The 13,909-nt window shown below is 42.4% G+C and overlaps 1 protein-coding gene across 19 annotated transcripts in view; it reads right to left on the minus strand.

Annotated features, from left to right (window-relative positions):
• LOC115160590 (E3 ubiquitin-protein ligase MYCBP2) overlaps positions 1–13,909 on the minus strand; it is a 342,793-nt gene that overhangs the window by 80,420 nt on the left and 248,464 nt on the right. For 12 of the 19 annotated variants that reach the window (XM_029710772.1, XM_029710765.1, XM_029710769.1 and 9 more), the window contains 7 exons: positions 13,815–13,870; positions 13,519–13,649; positions 13,087–13,184; positions 12,185–12,301; positions 11,021–11,161; positions 7,997–8,230; positions 4,256–4,388 (listed from right to left, as the gene is read on the minus strand). In XM_029710772.1, coding sequence (XP_029566632.1) covers positions 4,256–4,388; positions 7,997–8,230; positions 11,021–11,161; positions 12,185–12,301; positions 13,087–13,184; positions 13,519–13,649; positions 13,815–13,870 — 910 coding nt within the window. The remainder of the gene's footprint in view (positions 1–4,255; positions 4,389–7,996; positions 8,231–11,020; positions 11,162–12,184; positions 12,302–13,086; positions 13,185–13,518; positions 13,650–13,814; positions 13,871–13,909) is intronic. The other 7 variants (XM_029710780.1, XM_029710763.1, XM_029710779.1 and 4 more) reach the window with 5 other exon arrangements.

Genomic DNA, 13,909 nt, shown 5'->3' on the forward strand with positions numbered 1-13,909 from the left:
TCCCTGGTTGAAAATGATTTGTTATGCATTTGTGTACTGGGCGCTGTCCTCAGATAATCGCATGGTTTGCTTTCGCCGTAAAGCCTTTCGTCGTATAGCCTACAGCTGCAGCGATCGGTAAGCTGCTCTGACAGCTGATGCTTAAAGTTTGAGAGGGAGATATAAGTCTCCAACTTCAGTGATTTTTGCAATTCGTTCCAGTCATTGGCAGCAGAGAACTGGAAGGAAATATATCTGCTGGAGGGCGTGCTACGGATGGGTGTTGCCATGGTGACCAGTGAGCTGAGAAAGGTAGAGCTTTACCTAGCAAAGACGTATAGATCACCTGGAGCCAGTGGGTTTTGTGACAAATATGTAGCGAGGACCAGCCAACGAGAGCATACAGGTCGCTGTGGTGGGTAGTATATGGGGCTTTGGTGACAAAACGGATGGCACTGTGATAGACTGCATCCAATTTGCTGAGTAGAGTGTTGGAGGCTATTTTGTAAATGACATCGTCGAAGTCAAGGATCGGTAGGATAGTCAGTTTTACGAGGGTATGTTTGGCAGCATGAGTGCAGGAAGCTTTGTTGCGAAATAGGAAGCCGATTCTAGATGCTGAATATGAGTCTGGAAGGAGAGTTTACAGTCTAGCCAGACACCTAGGTATTTATAGTTGTCCACATATTCTAAGTCAGAAACGTCAGGAGTAGTGATGCTAGTCCGGCGGGTGGGTGTGGGCAGCGATCGGTTGAAGAGCATGAATTTGGTTTAGCTAGCATTTGAGAGCAGTTGGAGGCCACAGAAGGAGTGTTCTAGGGCATTGAAGTTCGTTTGGAGGTTTGTTAACCTGTTATGGTATAGGGGGCAGTACTTTCACGGCCGGATAAAAAACGTACCTGATTTAATCTGGTTACTACTCCTGCCCAGAAAGTAGTAGATTTGGATAGAAAACACTAAAGTTTCTAAAACTGTTCGAATGGTGTCTGTGAGTATAACAGAACTCTGAGAAGATTCCATACAGGAAGTGCCCTGTCTGACAATTTGTTTTCCTTCTGTTGCATCTCTATCGAAAATACAGCATCTGTGCTGTAACGTGACACTTTCTAAGGCTTATTGGCTCTCAGAAGGCACCAGAAAGTGGAATGAGGTGTCTGCTGTCTCTGGGCGAAGAACAGCAGGAGTATTTGTTTGTGGTCAGCCTGGGAACAGTGACACCGGAGATGCTCGTTCATGAGAATTCTAAATTTTTTTATTTCGCCCGGTTGGAATATTATCGCTATTTTACGAGAAAAATAGCATGAAAATTGATTTTAAACAGCATTTGACATGCTTCGAATTACGGTGATGGAATATTTAGAATTTTTTTGTCACGAAATGCGCTCGCGCGTCACCCTTCGGATAGTGACCTGAACGCACGAACAAAACAGAGCTATTTGAATATAACTATGGATTATTTGGAACCAAAACAGCATTTGTTGTTGAAGTAGAAGTCCTGGGAGTGCATTCTGACGAAGAACAGCAAAGGTAATCCAATTTTTCTAATAGTAATTCTGAGTTTAGGTTGTCCCAAACTTGGTGGGTGTCAAATTAGCTAGCCTGTGATGGCCGAGCTATCTACTCAGAATATTGCAAAATGTGCTTTCGCCGAAAAGCTAATTTTAAAATCTAACACCGCGATTGCATAAAGGAGTTCTGTATCTATAATTCTTAAAGTAATTGTTATGTATTTTTTGAACGTTTATCGTGAGTAATTTAGTAAATTCACCGGATGTTTGCGGTGGGTATGCTAGTTCTGAACATCACATGCTAATGTAAAAAGCTGTTTTTGATATAAATATGAACTTGATTGAACAAAACATGCATGTATTGTATAACAATGTCCTAGGAGTGTCATCTGATGAAGATCATCAAAGGTTAGTGATGCATTTAGCTGTGGTTTTGGTTTTTGTGACATATATGCTTGCTTTGAAAATGGCTGTGTGATTATTTTTGGCAGGGTACTCTCCTGACATAATCTAATGTTTTGCTTTTGCTGTAAAGCCTTTTTGAAATCGGACAATGTGGTTAGATTAACGAGAGTCTTCTCTTTAAAATGGTGTAAAATAGTCATATATTTGAGAAATTTAAGTTCTAGCATTTTTGAGGTATTTGTATTTCGCGCCATGCTCTACCGCTTGCGGAACGTCTGTCCTTAAGAAGTTAACACAGTGTCCAAAAAAGGGCCAGATGTGTACAGAATGGTGTCGTCTGCGTAGAGGTGGATCAAATAATCACCCGCAGCAAGAGCGACATCATTGTAATATATAGAAAAAAAGAGTCGGCCCGAGAATTGAACCCTGTGGCACCCCCATAGAGACTGCCAGACGTCCGGACAACAGGCCTTCCGATTTGATACACTGAACTCTCTCTGAAAGTAGTTAGTAGTCAGTGAACCAGGCGAGGCAGTCATTAGAGAAACCAAGGCTGTTGAGTCTGCCGATAAGAATACGGTGATTGACAGAGTCGAAAGCCTTGGCCAGGTCGATGAAGACGTCTGCACAGTACTGTCTTTTATTGATGGCGGCTAGGATATCGTTCAGGACCTTGAGCGTGGCTGTGAGTTTACTTCAAATAATGAGGCATGTCTTACCTATTTTATAAATACTTCCTCATGCCAATAACCAGGCCTTCTCTCCTGTTCTATTGGTTTTCATATCAACTTCCTTTCGTTGTCCAAAAGCACAATCCTAGTCATATTAGCAACCCATCATAGCTGTTGCTCTAAGATTCCTACTCTTTCTATGTTTCTAACAAATATTTTAATCTCTGTCACATATGAAACTACTTGCATTAGTTGCGCTGTTTAGAATGGTGTTTTCCGCTAATTGCATTTGGGCAAATGTTTGAAAATGGCGTTTTACTATCTGCTTCATTACAGGAGTTGCATGTTCACCTCTAAAGGACCCCCCCCAGGACAGTTGAGCTAACGTAGGCTAATGTGATTAGCATGAGGTTGTAAGTAACAAGAACATTTCCCAGGACACAGACATATCTGATATGGGCAGAAAACTTACATTCTTGTTAATCTAACCACACTGTCCAATTTACAGTAGCTAATACAGTGAAATAATACCATGCTATTGTCTGAGGAGAGTGCACAGTTATGAACTTGAAAATGTATTAATAAACCAATTAGGCACATTTGGGCAGTCTTGATACATTTTGAACAGAAATGCAATGATTCATTGAAACAGTCTAAAACTGTTTGCACATACACTGCTGCCATCTAGTGGCCAAAATCTAAATTGCATCTAAATCATATATTGGCTTTTCTCTTGCATTTCAAAGATGAAAAATAAAAATGTAATAAAAACAAATGCATGTTTTTTCTTTGTATCATCTTTTACCAGATCTAATGTGTTATATTCTCCTACATTAATTTCACATTTCCACAAACTTCAAAGTGTTTCCTTTCAAATGGTATCAAGAATATGCATATCCTTGCTTCATATCCTTGCTTCAGCTCCAGGCAGTTAGATTTGGGTATGTCATTTTTGGCGAAAATTGAAAAAAAGTCAGATCCTTAAGAGGTTTTAATAGGCCTTTTGACTAAGACGATAGGCTTGCTATTCTTGCATGTTTTCATTAAGCTCTTAATGAAAATGTCCGGTACTTGTATGCATTCTTGGTATCAAAGAGGAAGAGTCAAAGCAAGAGTTTTCACTCTCCCAAAAATTTTCGAAATAAGCCCAATGAGTTTCTATGGGCTTTTTTGGGGCCTAAGTTTGTCGCCTGCCTTGGGACGACTCCTATTGTTAGGGCGGAAACATAAGCATCTCGTCATTATATGTACAGATCTCTGATAGTATTTTCTGTTGGTCACGTGTTTAATGTTTGGAAAAAAATGTAACCATTTGTTAAACAGGTAAATGAGGGTCAGTCAGTCGGCAGCAAAATTGACAGAAATGTGCATCCCTACTTGCAAGCTAGCGACTTAGCTACCAAGTTAGAAAACCAAATCCATAGCTGGAGCCCTTAGTTAGATAGTTAACTTATAGTTAGTTCTAAGCAGCGGCGTAGCACACACCCCTGCAGCTCCCGCGAGGGGGGGCCGAACCCCCAAATATGTATTTTATTTTTATGGACGGTCCTGAAAATCATGCTGTGGCAAAAAAATATATACCCCGGTATACGGTATTTACGGTATACCGCCAAGCCCAATACAGACCCTGATCCAATAATAAAAAAAGGACACAGGAGTAAAAAGCAGTAAGTTAAGTTAAAAGGCTCTTACCTTCCTCATGGCGTAGGTACTGGTTTCCCCCACGGTCTCGGGCCAGAGACCAGGCCTCTCCTTCGTCGCTCTCGCAGAACTCCACCACACTGTTTTTGTCCAGCTGCACCCACGTCCCCTCCGTGTTTACCACCTGACGCACAACACAATGCTCTTTATCCCTATATACGCGCACACACAAATGCTACAGTCCACACACGCACACAGCACCATTCTCTCAAATACAATCCCATCCCCCTATACATGAATGTACATCATTCCTTCAGAACAATTCCATACGACATTGTAGCTATAATATTTCTCATAAAAGCAGTATTTTGCAGAGATCACTGGCTAAAGAGAATTAATTAAACAACTTACTCTAAAAGTGAATCATATTGAAAGGTAAATTCATGATTGTCTTGGTTTTCTAAAGGTCCTGAAAAAATCATCACTTTAGACAGACGGACACAAATGGAAAGTGGAAATGTTAATAAATGCAGAGATTGCACTGCATAGAGAGAGCGAGCGAGACTTAGTGAGTATTTCTATGAATCTTCGTAGCTTAGTATCTCCTTGCCACCGTCTCAACCCTACTGGAGGAGGTTCAAGGTTCCTCCCCTCAAACCATCTTTTCCAATGCGTGTTGAGAAGGAGACGAGGAGATAGGATGTGGGGAATCGAGGAAAGATTCAATGAGAAAGAGCCGGGGAGCCATTGGTTCAGAGAGGGCATTCTAGTAACAGCATGACAACACCACATCCCTAATCAGAGGTCAAGCAGGAAGTAGGCAACATTCAGCACATCCGGGTCAAGGAATTTTAGAGTATAAAAATGTCCACCAAGAAACAAGATGACAGAAGGTGTAAGAGAGAAGATTCATCTGAGGTACAGTATGGCTTCAGCATTTCAAGAATGCAATGTCAGAAAATAGTGAATTATATATACTGCTCAAAAAAATAAAGGGAAGACTTAAACAACACATCCTAGATCTGAATGAAAGAAATAATCTTATTAAATACTTTTTTCTTTACATAGTTGAATGTGCTGACAACAAAATCACAAAAATAATCAATGGAAATCCAATTTATCAACCCATGGAGGTATGGATTTGGAGTCACACTCAAAATTAAAGTTGAAAACCACACTACAGGCTGATCCAACTTTGATGTAATGTCCTTAAAACAAATCAAAATGAGGCTCAGTAGTGTGTGTGGCCTCCACGTGCCTGTATGACCTCCCTACAACGCCTGGGCATGCTCCTGATGAGGGATCTCCTCCCGTACCTGGACTAAAGCATCCGCCAACTCCTGGACAGTCTGTGGTGCAACGTGGCGTTGGTGGATGGAGCGAGACATTATGTCCCAGATGTGCTCAATTGGATTCAGGTCTGGGGAACGGGCGGGCCAGTCCATAGCATCAACACCTTCCTCTTGCAGGAACTGCTGACACACTCCAGCCACATAAGGTCTAGCATTGTCTTGCATTAGGAGGAACCCAGGGCCAACCGCACCAACATATGGTCTCACAAGGGGTCTGAGGAGCTCATCTCGGTACCTAATGGCAGTCAGGCTACCTCTGGCGAGCACATGGAGGGCTGTGCCGCCCCCCAAAGAAATGCCACCCCACACCATGACCGACCCACCGCCAAACCGGTCATGCTGGAGGATGTTGCAGGCAGCAGAACGTTCTCCACTGCGTCTCCAGACTCTGTCACGTCTGTCACATGCTCAGTGTGAACCTGCTTTCATCTGTGAAGAGCACAGGGCGCCAGTGGCGAATTTGCCAATCTTGGTGTTCTCTGGCAAATGCCAAACGTCCTGCACGGTGTTGGGCTTTAAGCACAACCCCCACCTGTGGACGTCGAGCCCTCATACCACCCTCATGGAGTCTGTTTCTGACCGTTTGAGCAGACACATGCACATTTGTGGCCTGCTGGAGGTCATTTTGCAGGGCTCTGGCAGTGCTTCTCCTGCTCCTCCTTGCACAAAGGTGGAGGTAGCGGTCCTGCTGCTGGGTTGTTGCCCTCCTACGGCCTCCTCCACATCTCCTGATGTACTAGCCTGTCTCCTGGTAGCGCCTCCATGCTCTGGACACTACGCTGACAGACAAAGCAAACCTTCTTGCCACAGCTCGCAATGATGTGCCATCCTGGATGAGCTGCACTACCTGAGCCACTTGTATGGGTTGTAGACTCCGTCTCATGCTACCACTAGAGTGAAAGCACCGCCAGCATTCAAAAGTGACCAAAACATCAGCCAGGAAGCATAGGAACTGAGAAGTGGTCTGTGGTCCCCACCTGCAGAACTACTCCTTTATTGGGGGTGTCTTGCTAATTGCCTATAATTTCCACCTGTTGTCTATTCCATTTGCACAACAGCATGTGAAATGTATTGTCAATCAGTGTTGCTTCCTAAGTGGACAGTTTGATTTCACAGAAGTGTGATTGACTTGGAGTTACATTGTTTTGTTTAAGTGTTCCCTTTATTTTTTTGAGCAGTGTATTTTTTGCAAACAGAAAATATTGAATCAGTTTCAAATTATAAATAAACTAAGATAGTTTAAACTAACTATCCTGAACAAAAATATAAATGCAATGTGGAGTGTTGGTCCCATGTTTCATGAGCTGAAATAACAGATCCCAGAAATGTTCCACATGCACAAAAATCTTATTTCCCTCAAATTTTCTGCACAAATGTTTTTACATCCCTGTTAGTGAGCATTTCTCCTTTGCCAAGATAATCCATCCACCTGACAAGAAGCTGATTAAACAGCATAATCATTACACAGGTGCTGGGGACAATAAAAGGCCACTCTAAAATGTGCAGTTTTGTCACAACACGACGGATGTCGCAAGTTTTGAAGGAACGTGCAATTGGCATGCTGACTGCAGGAATGTCAACCAGAGCTGTTGCCAAATAATTCAATGTTGATTTCTCTACCATAAGATGCCTCTAATGTAATTATAGAGAATTTGGCAGTATGTCCAACCGGCCTCAACCGCAGACCAAGTGTAACCACGTCAGCTCAGGACCACCAAATCAGTCTTCTTCACCTGCGGGATCGTCTGACACCAGCCACCGGGAGAGCTGATGGAACTGAGGAGTATTTATGTCTGTAATAAAGCCCTTTTGTGAGGAGAAACTCATTCTGATTGGCTGGGCCTGGCTCCCAACTGGGTGGGCCTATGACCTCCCAGGCCCACCCATGGCTGCGCCCCTGCCCAGTCATCTGAAATCCATAGATTTCAATTGACTGATTTCCTTATATGAACTGTAACTCAGTAAAACCGTTGACATTTTGCATGTTGCGTTTATATTTTTGTTCAGTATATATTAAAATGAACGAAAATGTATAAATGCAAAAAGGAAACAAAAAAGGAAAAAAAATGCTGTAGCCATTGGAGTGTGTTCTTTAAAGAAAAGAGCCTCCACATGTTGAAAGAAAGGACAGAGCACACACCCACACCCAGAGGCATCTCATGTATTCACCCTTTCAATGGTAAAGTACATACATCCAAAACAAGTAAACCAATTTACAAGCAAAAGGGGGAGGAAACAAGACATTACAACTTCTGTCTGTTTTGCAAAGAGAGATCAAAGTAGAAGAGTGAAACAAAAAAAAAAACGGTATAAGAACTACAAAATAGTAACTAAGTAATCTAGATTGATTAATTATCATATAAAGGCAGCCACAATAAGTAATTTAAGACATCACATTTGTTATTTTCAGGGGTTTTTTTTTTGGGGGGGGGGTGCGTACCTCGCCTACTGCCTTGACCGTGTTCCCAAGTACTAACATTCCAATGGGGATACCCCTAAGGTTTGGGCAGCTTCTGATGTTGTGACCCGAGGGACCCGTCTTCACTACCTTATAAAGCCCAGGGCCACCGACCTGCCCCACCCTGTCCTGCTCCCACATGGAGGGGGCCTCTTGGGAGGGGCAGCCGCTGGAGCTCACCTCCTTAACACTCTGCTCCGATTGGCCTCCTGCCTCCTGCAAGAGGGAATTGACAGGCGTTAATACCAATCAGGCTAGGTTAGAAGACTACAGTCAATGGAAGAGTAGTGATGGATTTGCCTGATGTGATGTCATATTTTCATCCTGATTCCTGACAACTGTGTGTGTATGTGTCTTATGACTAGTGTTTCAAGTTATCAAATAATCAAAGTTCCATCATTTCTATTCAAGTTTTACAGTACTGTCCAAAGAGCTATCAGTTCAACAAAACCAGTAGGATTCACTCTCTGTAACAAATGTTGACATAAACCTAAAGCATAGCTCCCGAGTGGCGTAGCGGTCTAAGGCACTGCATCTCAGTGCTAGAGGCGTCACTACAGGCCCTGGTTCGATCCCGGGCTGTATCACAACCGGCCGTTCATAACTGACTTGCCTAGTTAAATAAAGGTAAAAAAAAACGTACTTCAATGCTGCAGCAATGACTATGAGATCTTTCGAGGACACCCTATGAGCATCAAGTGCACAGGTTGTTGTTGGGCTGATACTGTCTCAATGGCATAAAGTGGACAAGACAGGTTTCATTGGCAACACATGAATGCCACAAAGTTCTCAAAAAGTATGACTAAATTCATCAACTAAAATAATGTATCAACTCATACTGTGCAAGCCTGAAATATGTTTCAATTGTTTCATAGATGTGTGGTTATGGGTAGACTTCTACTAACATGGGAGATGAATGTTAGCATGGGAAAAATCTGAAAAAAATGATCCACTCACTACTGTAAATTGCTCTGGATAAGAGCATCTGCTAAATTACAAAAATGTCAAATGTAAATGACAAAATGGGGGCCAGAGTACTAGACACATACAGTAGGCTACATGTCATCTACCCTTTCATACAAAAGCCACATGTAACATATTAGTGTTATTGTTATTAATCCTCATGCAACACACAAATGTCCATTTCACTCAATAGCTTGAATATCATGTGAAATGGGAACAAAGTTATCACGGGACAGACAGCATAACAAATGGACCTTGAATGAATAGTTGATTCCTAAAGGGGAATTGAGGTAGAACGACAGTGTTCTTAAATTAAACTACTCAGAAAGTCATGCAACTGTGGTTAAAAACTCAAAGTTCACTATAACTCAAATTCAAGAACTTCACAGGGGGGAGGGGTTTCAATAGGAAACGTAGAAATAACAGATGGATGAAAAAGCAACAGAGCAGCCAAGCCATACACATCTCTCCTTCACACAACTCACCTGTGGGAATATAGTTAAGGGGGTCCACAACAAAAAGCCGATATCCCTGACTCCTTGGCTAGCGTTAAAGACACTCTGAGCAACAAATCGTAAGTACAAGTCAAGAAACGGCAAGAGGATTCATTTAAGTGTGAGAAAATGGGAGAGAACAAGCGCTGATGTCTTTTTTTGGGAAGAAATCATTCATATTTTTTCAGCAATTTTGGCCGTGTTTAAGTTATTTTGTAATAGAACTTGAGAAGAGTAGGCTTTCTCCAACTTTGACGGGGTACCAGAAAGGCCTTGTACTCAAGCAATTGTGAAGAAATGGCAAGATGTTGTGAAGGATTCGGAACACAGACATTTTTTATTTTGTGTGGGAAGGGGTTGGAATTTTTAAACCCATTTTGGGTTAACAATCCCCCCCAGAAAATCTCTTAAAATCCCTTTCAACACATAGGATGTAGTGTGTCATGCTGTTTGACAACACCCTTTACATAGAAGCCTCTGTGAACCTTAGAAGTCTCATAGAGCAACCAAATGCATAAGTGGAATTGTGGAGTGGTAGAAGCACAATTTCTATATCAAACTGTGTTGGGGACCAACGATTGCCTCATGTCCTAAAACCATCTATTTTACGAATAGCTGTGAATACGTAGGCAATGACTTTTAATTAATGAAAATGAACATTTCTTAATCTATCCACCTATGAAGTCCCTGATTAGACAGGGCCAGTTTCCCGGACCCAGATTAAGCCTAGTCCTGGACTAAAAAGCATGCACAAAATGAAAAATATATTTTTTTAGGCCAGGACTAGGCTTCATCTGAGTCTAACAAACTGGTCTTTAGATTTTAGAGGTTGTTTGTGCCATGGAACAAATGCATGTGAAATCTCTTTTGAGAGAGAAGAGCTTTTTTTGTGTTGCTCTGAGGTGCCTGTGCTTATGAAGCATGGGCGAGAAGAAGCAATGAGGAAGAGGTGAAGAGAATAGCAGACAGTGCAGGTAAGACCCTCTTAAACTAAACACACTGAAATTGCTCATCGACTACCTCTCTCTTTCTGGTCCATTCATGCATTGGGGATGCCTTCAATGCATTAAACATGTATTAACTGATCATGTGAGGGTTTTTCGAGAGTCCAACTGAACGCATGATTCTAGTCACGCCAAATGAAATATTTGTAATCACCTGAGACATGCACGTTGCCCGTTGTGAGGGCTCATGACACAGCAGTGACGTCCATTTGGACACATCATGCAACAACACACTTAAGTTCTTTCAAACTCTTAAAGGAGGTTCTCAATACTTCATGCTTGTAGACATTTGGGGAACAGATACCATCCAATATCACTATACACAGTGTAGGTAGGTAGTAGATAAAGGGGAATCTTCAAACTTCAATACAACCATCATCACACATCAAATCAATCCCATTGAGTTGGGGGGGGGTTCCAATTGAGTTACACACGAATGGTGGAAGCACTGATTTGTGATGTTTTCCCCAAATGAGCAGCATAGGGGGGTAGACCACCCTTCTATCCTACAGACTGACTGACTGACTGATCGTCATTTTACTTACGTTGGCTGGGACCAGCAGGCTCCTGCCCACGTGCTGGTTAAAAGAGAGGCACCAGGCTTCAGTGTACCCATTCATGTTGGGCACATACTTCTTTACTGTCTCATCATTCAGCCTGAGCCAAACACCATCATCATTGTGGATCTATGGGAAAACAAGCAACAGAGGGCAGAGAGCACAGCCATGCCCCCCTCATGTCACTATGGAAACAGAAAGAGGGGTGGCGGAATCCCCCGAGCAATAAGAACACCTTACGCGAGGCTGCAGCGGAAGAGGGAGGCCGAATAATAGGGTAGTCAACTGAATGGCTCCAGAAACCCAGATTCAACAAGAAGAAAGGCAGAGTCACCTATACTGAGTGGTGCAGAACAATGTAAAACCCAGGTTTAAAACCTGTCCTAAAATAAATGGTTGATGCTTGGTAGCATGCTTTGTGAAAACACACTGAACTGAGAGTAACATCACTTAGCAGAATGCTGTGACTCTCTCTAGTATTGGTTTGGACGGTCTCTACTTTTTGCCAAGGTTTGAGAAGAGGATTGTCGAAAACTCTGAAAGGCCTTCCTAGGCTAAAATGGAGGACAAAATTCTGACTGGTGCTTCTTTCCTACACAAAATTGTACGCAACATGCTCTGCCATAAGGTTGATGTTTTTCTCGCTGCAGCCTCGGAGTGTCTTGCATGTGTATGAAGCAACACAAAGGCAAAAGTAACAAATAAGTGAGCTCAGAAGAAAAGCAGCAATAACTAGAAAGAGGTAGACACACTGCAGTTTTACTGTACTCAAAACCGTCATACACATTTACTCTGTAGATGGCGAGGACTGAATCCTGACTCGTATTCTGCACATATATCTCAGATTTCCACTGAAATCCCCCACTGACCATAATGCATGACTTGCGCGAAAGTCTGAGGTTAAGGTTGCAAAATCCCAGAAACTTTCCCAAAGTTCACAGGTTTTCCAGAAGGTTGGAGGATCTTTTGTGAATGTTTCTGTAATGTTGCAAACCTTTAAGGTCACACACTTGGATCTCAAGTTAGTATGCAGTAAAAATAAAAGAGGAATTAAGAAAAAAACAGAAACAAAAACAGAAGACAAAGGTAAAAGAAAATAAAGAGAATCTAATGCTACAACTCGATCAAATCGCCTAGTCTAGAACAGTTTACCTCATCAATGAAAGTGATGGTGCCATTGACTTGCACTATGCCTATCTGTTCGCTCTGCAGGGAAGGGTGACTACGCACACGGAGGCCTGCGCTGTCCTTGGACACAAATTTGCGGACCTGAGAGAAGCAGAGGAGACAGGAAGACAGTAAGCCAGTAAGCCGTAGGAGCCTCAGGAGGGGAAAGCGAAAAAGAGGCAACAGAGGGGAGGAGGACACACACACTGCAGAGACGCATACATAATTACAAAGGCAATGCAGGCACTCTTGGTCACGGATCACACACACACACGCATGTAAAGTGTACACACACACAGAGACACACACAGTGGGAGAAAGTGTAGAAGTGCTCCGTTCTGAAGAGTGCTGGTTGGACATATCTAGTGCAAACCCAAGGTTGACTTGAAAAACAGATGGTTAAATACTAAAAATGTAATCAATTAAAACAATAAGAAACCCTACCATCTACCCAATTATCTTATTGGCATTGGATATGATCCACTGTACACAAGATCAGAAGGGAGATACAAAGAGCTTAGTGGAAATTTGCAGTTTGTTGCTTGTTTCCCCATTTTCAGTTAAATTATTGTCAGCCACAAAAACAATAATACATAACTTGGTTCGTGAAGAACATTGCATGTTGCAATGTTCTTCATGATAAATGTCTAAACAGATAAGCACCAGTTGGAATGAGAGTGAACAAAACGTGAAATAAATATTCCTATGCATTACATCCAGACACTTACAACAGCTGGAGTAAACAACAGAGGACCAGAAACAAACAGTGAATGAACACACTACTGGCTGTGACGGTGTGTTTTCAGGATCTTTGGTTTAGGGACGTGTCTGTTCTCAGATGAGTGTGTGTTCTCAGGTGTGTGTGGGGTCAGGTGTGTCGGTCTTACCTTGCTAGGTTGGGGCTCGGCCTTGGGTTTAACCATCTGTGTGCCAGGTGGGATCATGCCTTTAGGAGGGTCTTTCACCTCCACCTCCAGACCAGCATCTAGTGGGTTAAACATGCACAGTCCACACTCCGCTAGCAGATAACTTTCATTTATATTAACAACTAATATATGTTAAATAGATTTCCTAACTAATACAGTTTGTTTCTCTAATAATAGACTAACCACAATACCAACATACAGTTTTTGGAGGGCTTGTGCTGTGACAAACTTTAAATGAACAGAAACAAAAAAAATGACAAAATGACAACAACAAAAAAAATGACAAAATGATTAACTGAGTTGAGCTCTAGTCCAATTTCAATACAGGAAAATGGGAATCTCTGTTAACTTACTACAATGAAATGACTAAATAGAAATATAAGTGAACCCAACCCTGTTCTACGTTACCGATCTCAATGCCGTCGATGGTGACGTGGATTGTGTAGAGGCCCACAGCCCCGGGGGTCCAGTTGGCACTGTACGTCCCGTCTGTGTTGGCCCGGATCAACATGTTCTCACTGGGCCTGGCGGTAGAGAGAAACAGGGATGAAAGCGTTTCACTTCAAATGAACAGACCCGCTTCCCTCTCACTTCTCATCAAATTTTGTCATAAAACCTGGGTCCAAATGGTGTTCGTTCTCATTCAATTACTTTTGCTGCACTTGATTGACCTATATCTCATCTCTTACCTCTTTGGAGTGGGTGAAGCAAAGCGAAGCTCCTCAAACGAGTAATTCTCATAGGCCTGGACAAGGAGAAAATAAACATGGTGTCAAAAAAGGTT

The sequence above is a fragment of the Salmo trutta genome, chromosome 24 (assembly GCF_901001165.1).
Source record: "Salmo trutta chromosome 24, fSalTru1.1, whole genome shotgun sequence".
NCBI lineage: Eukaryota > Metazoa > Chordata > Actinopteri > Salmoniformes > Salmonidae > Salmo > Salmo trutta.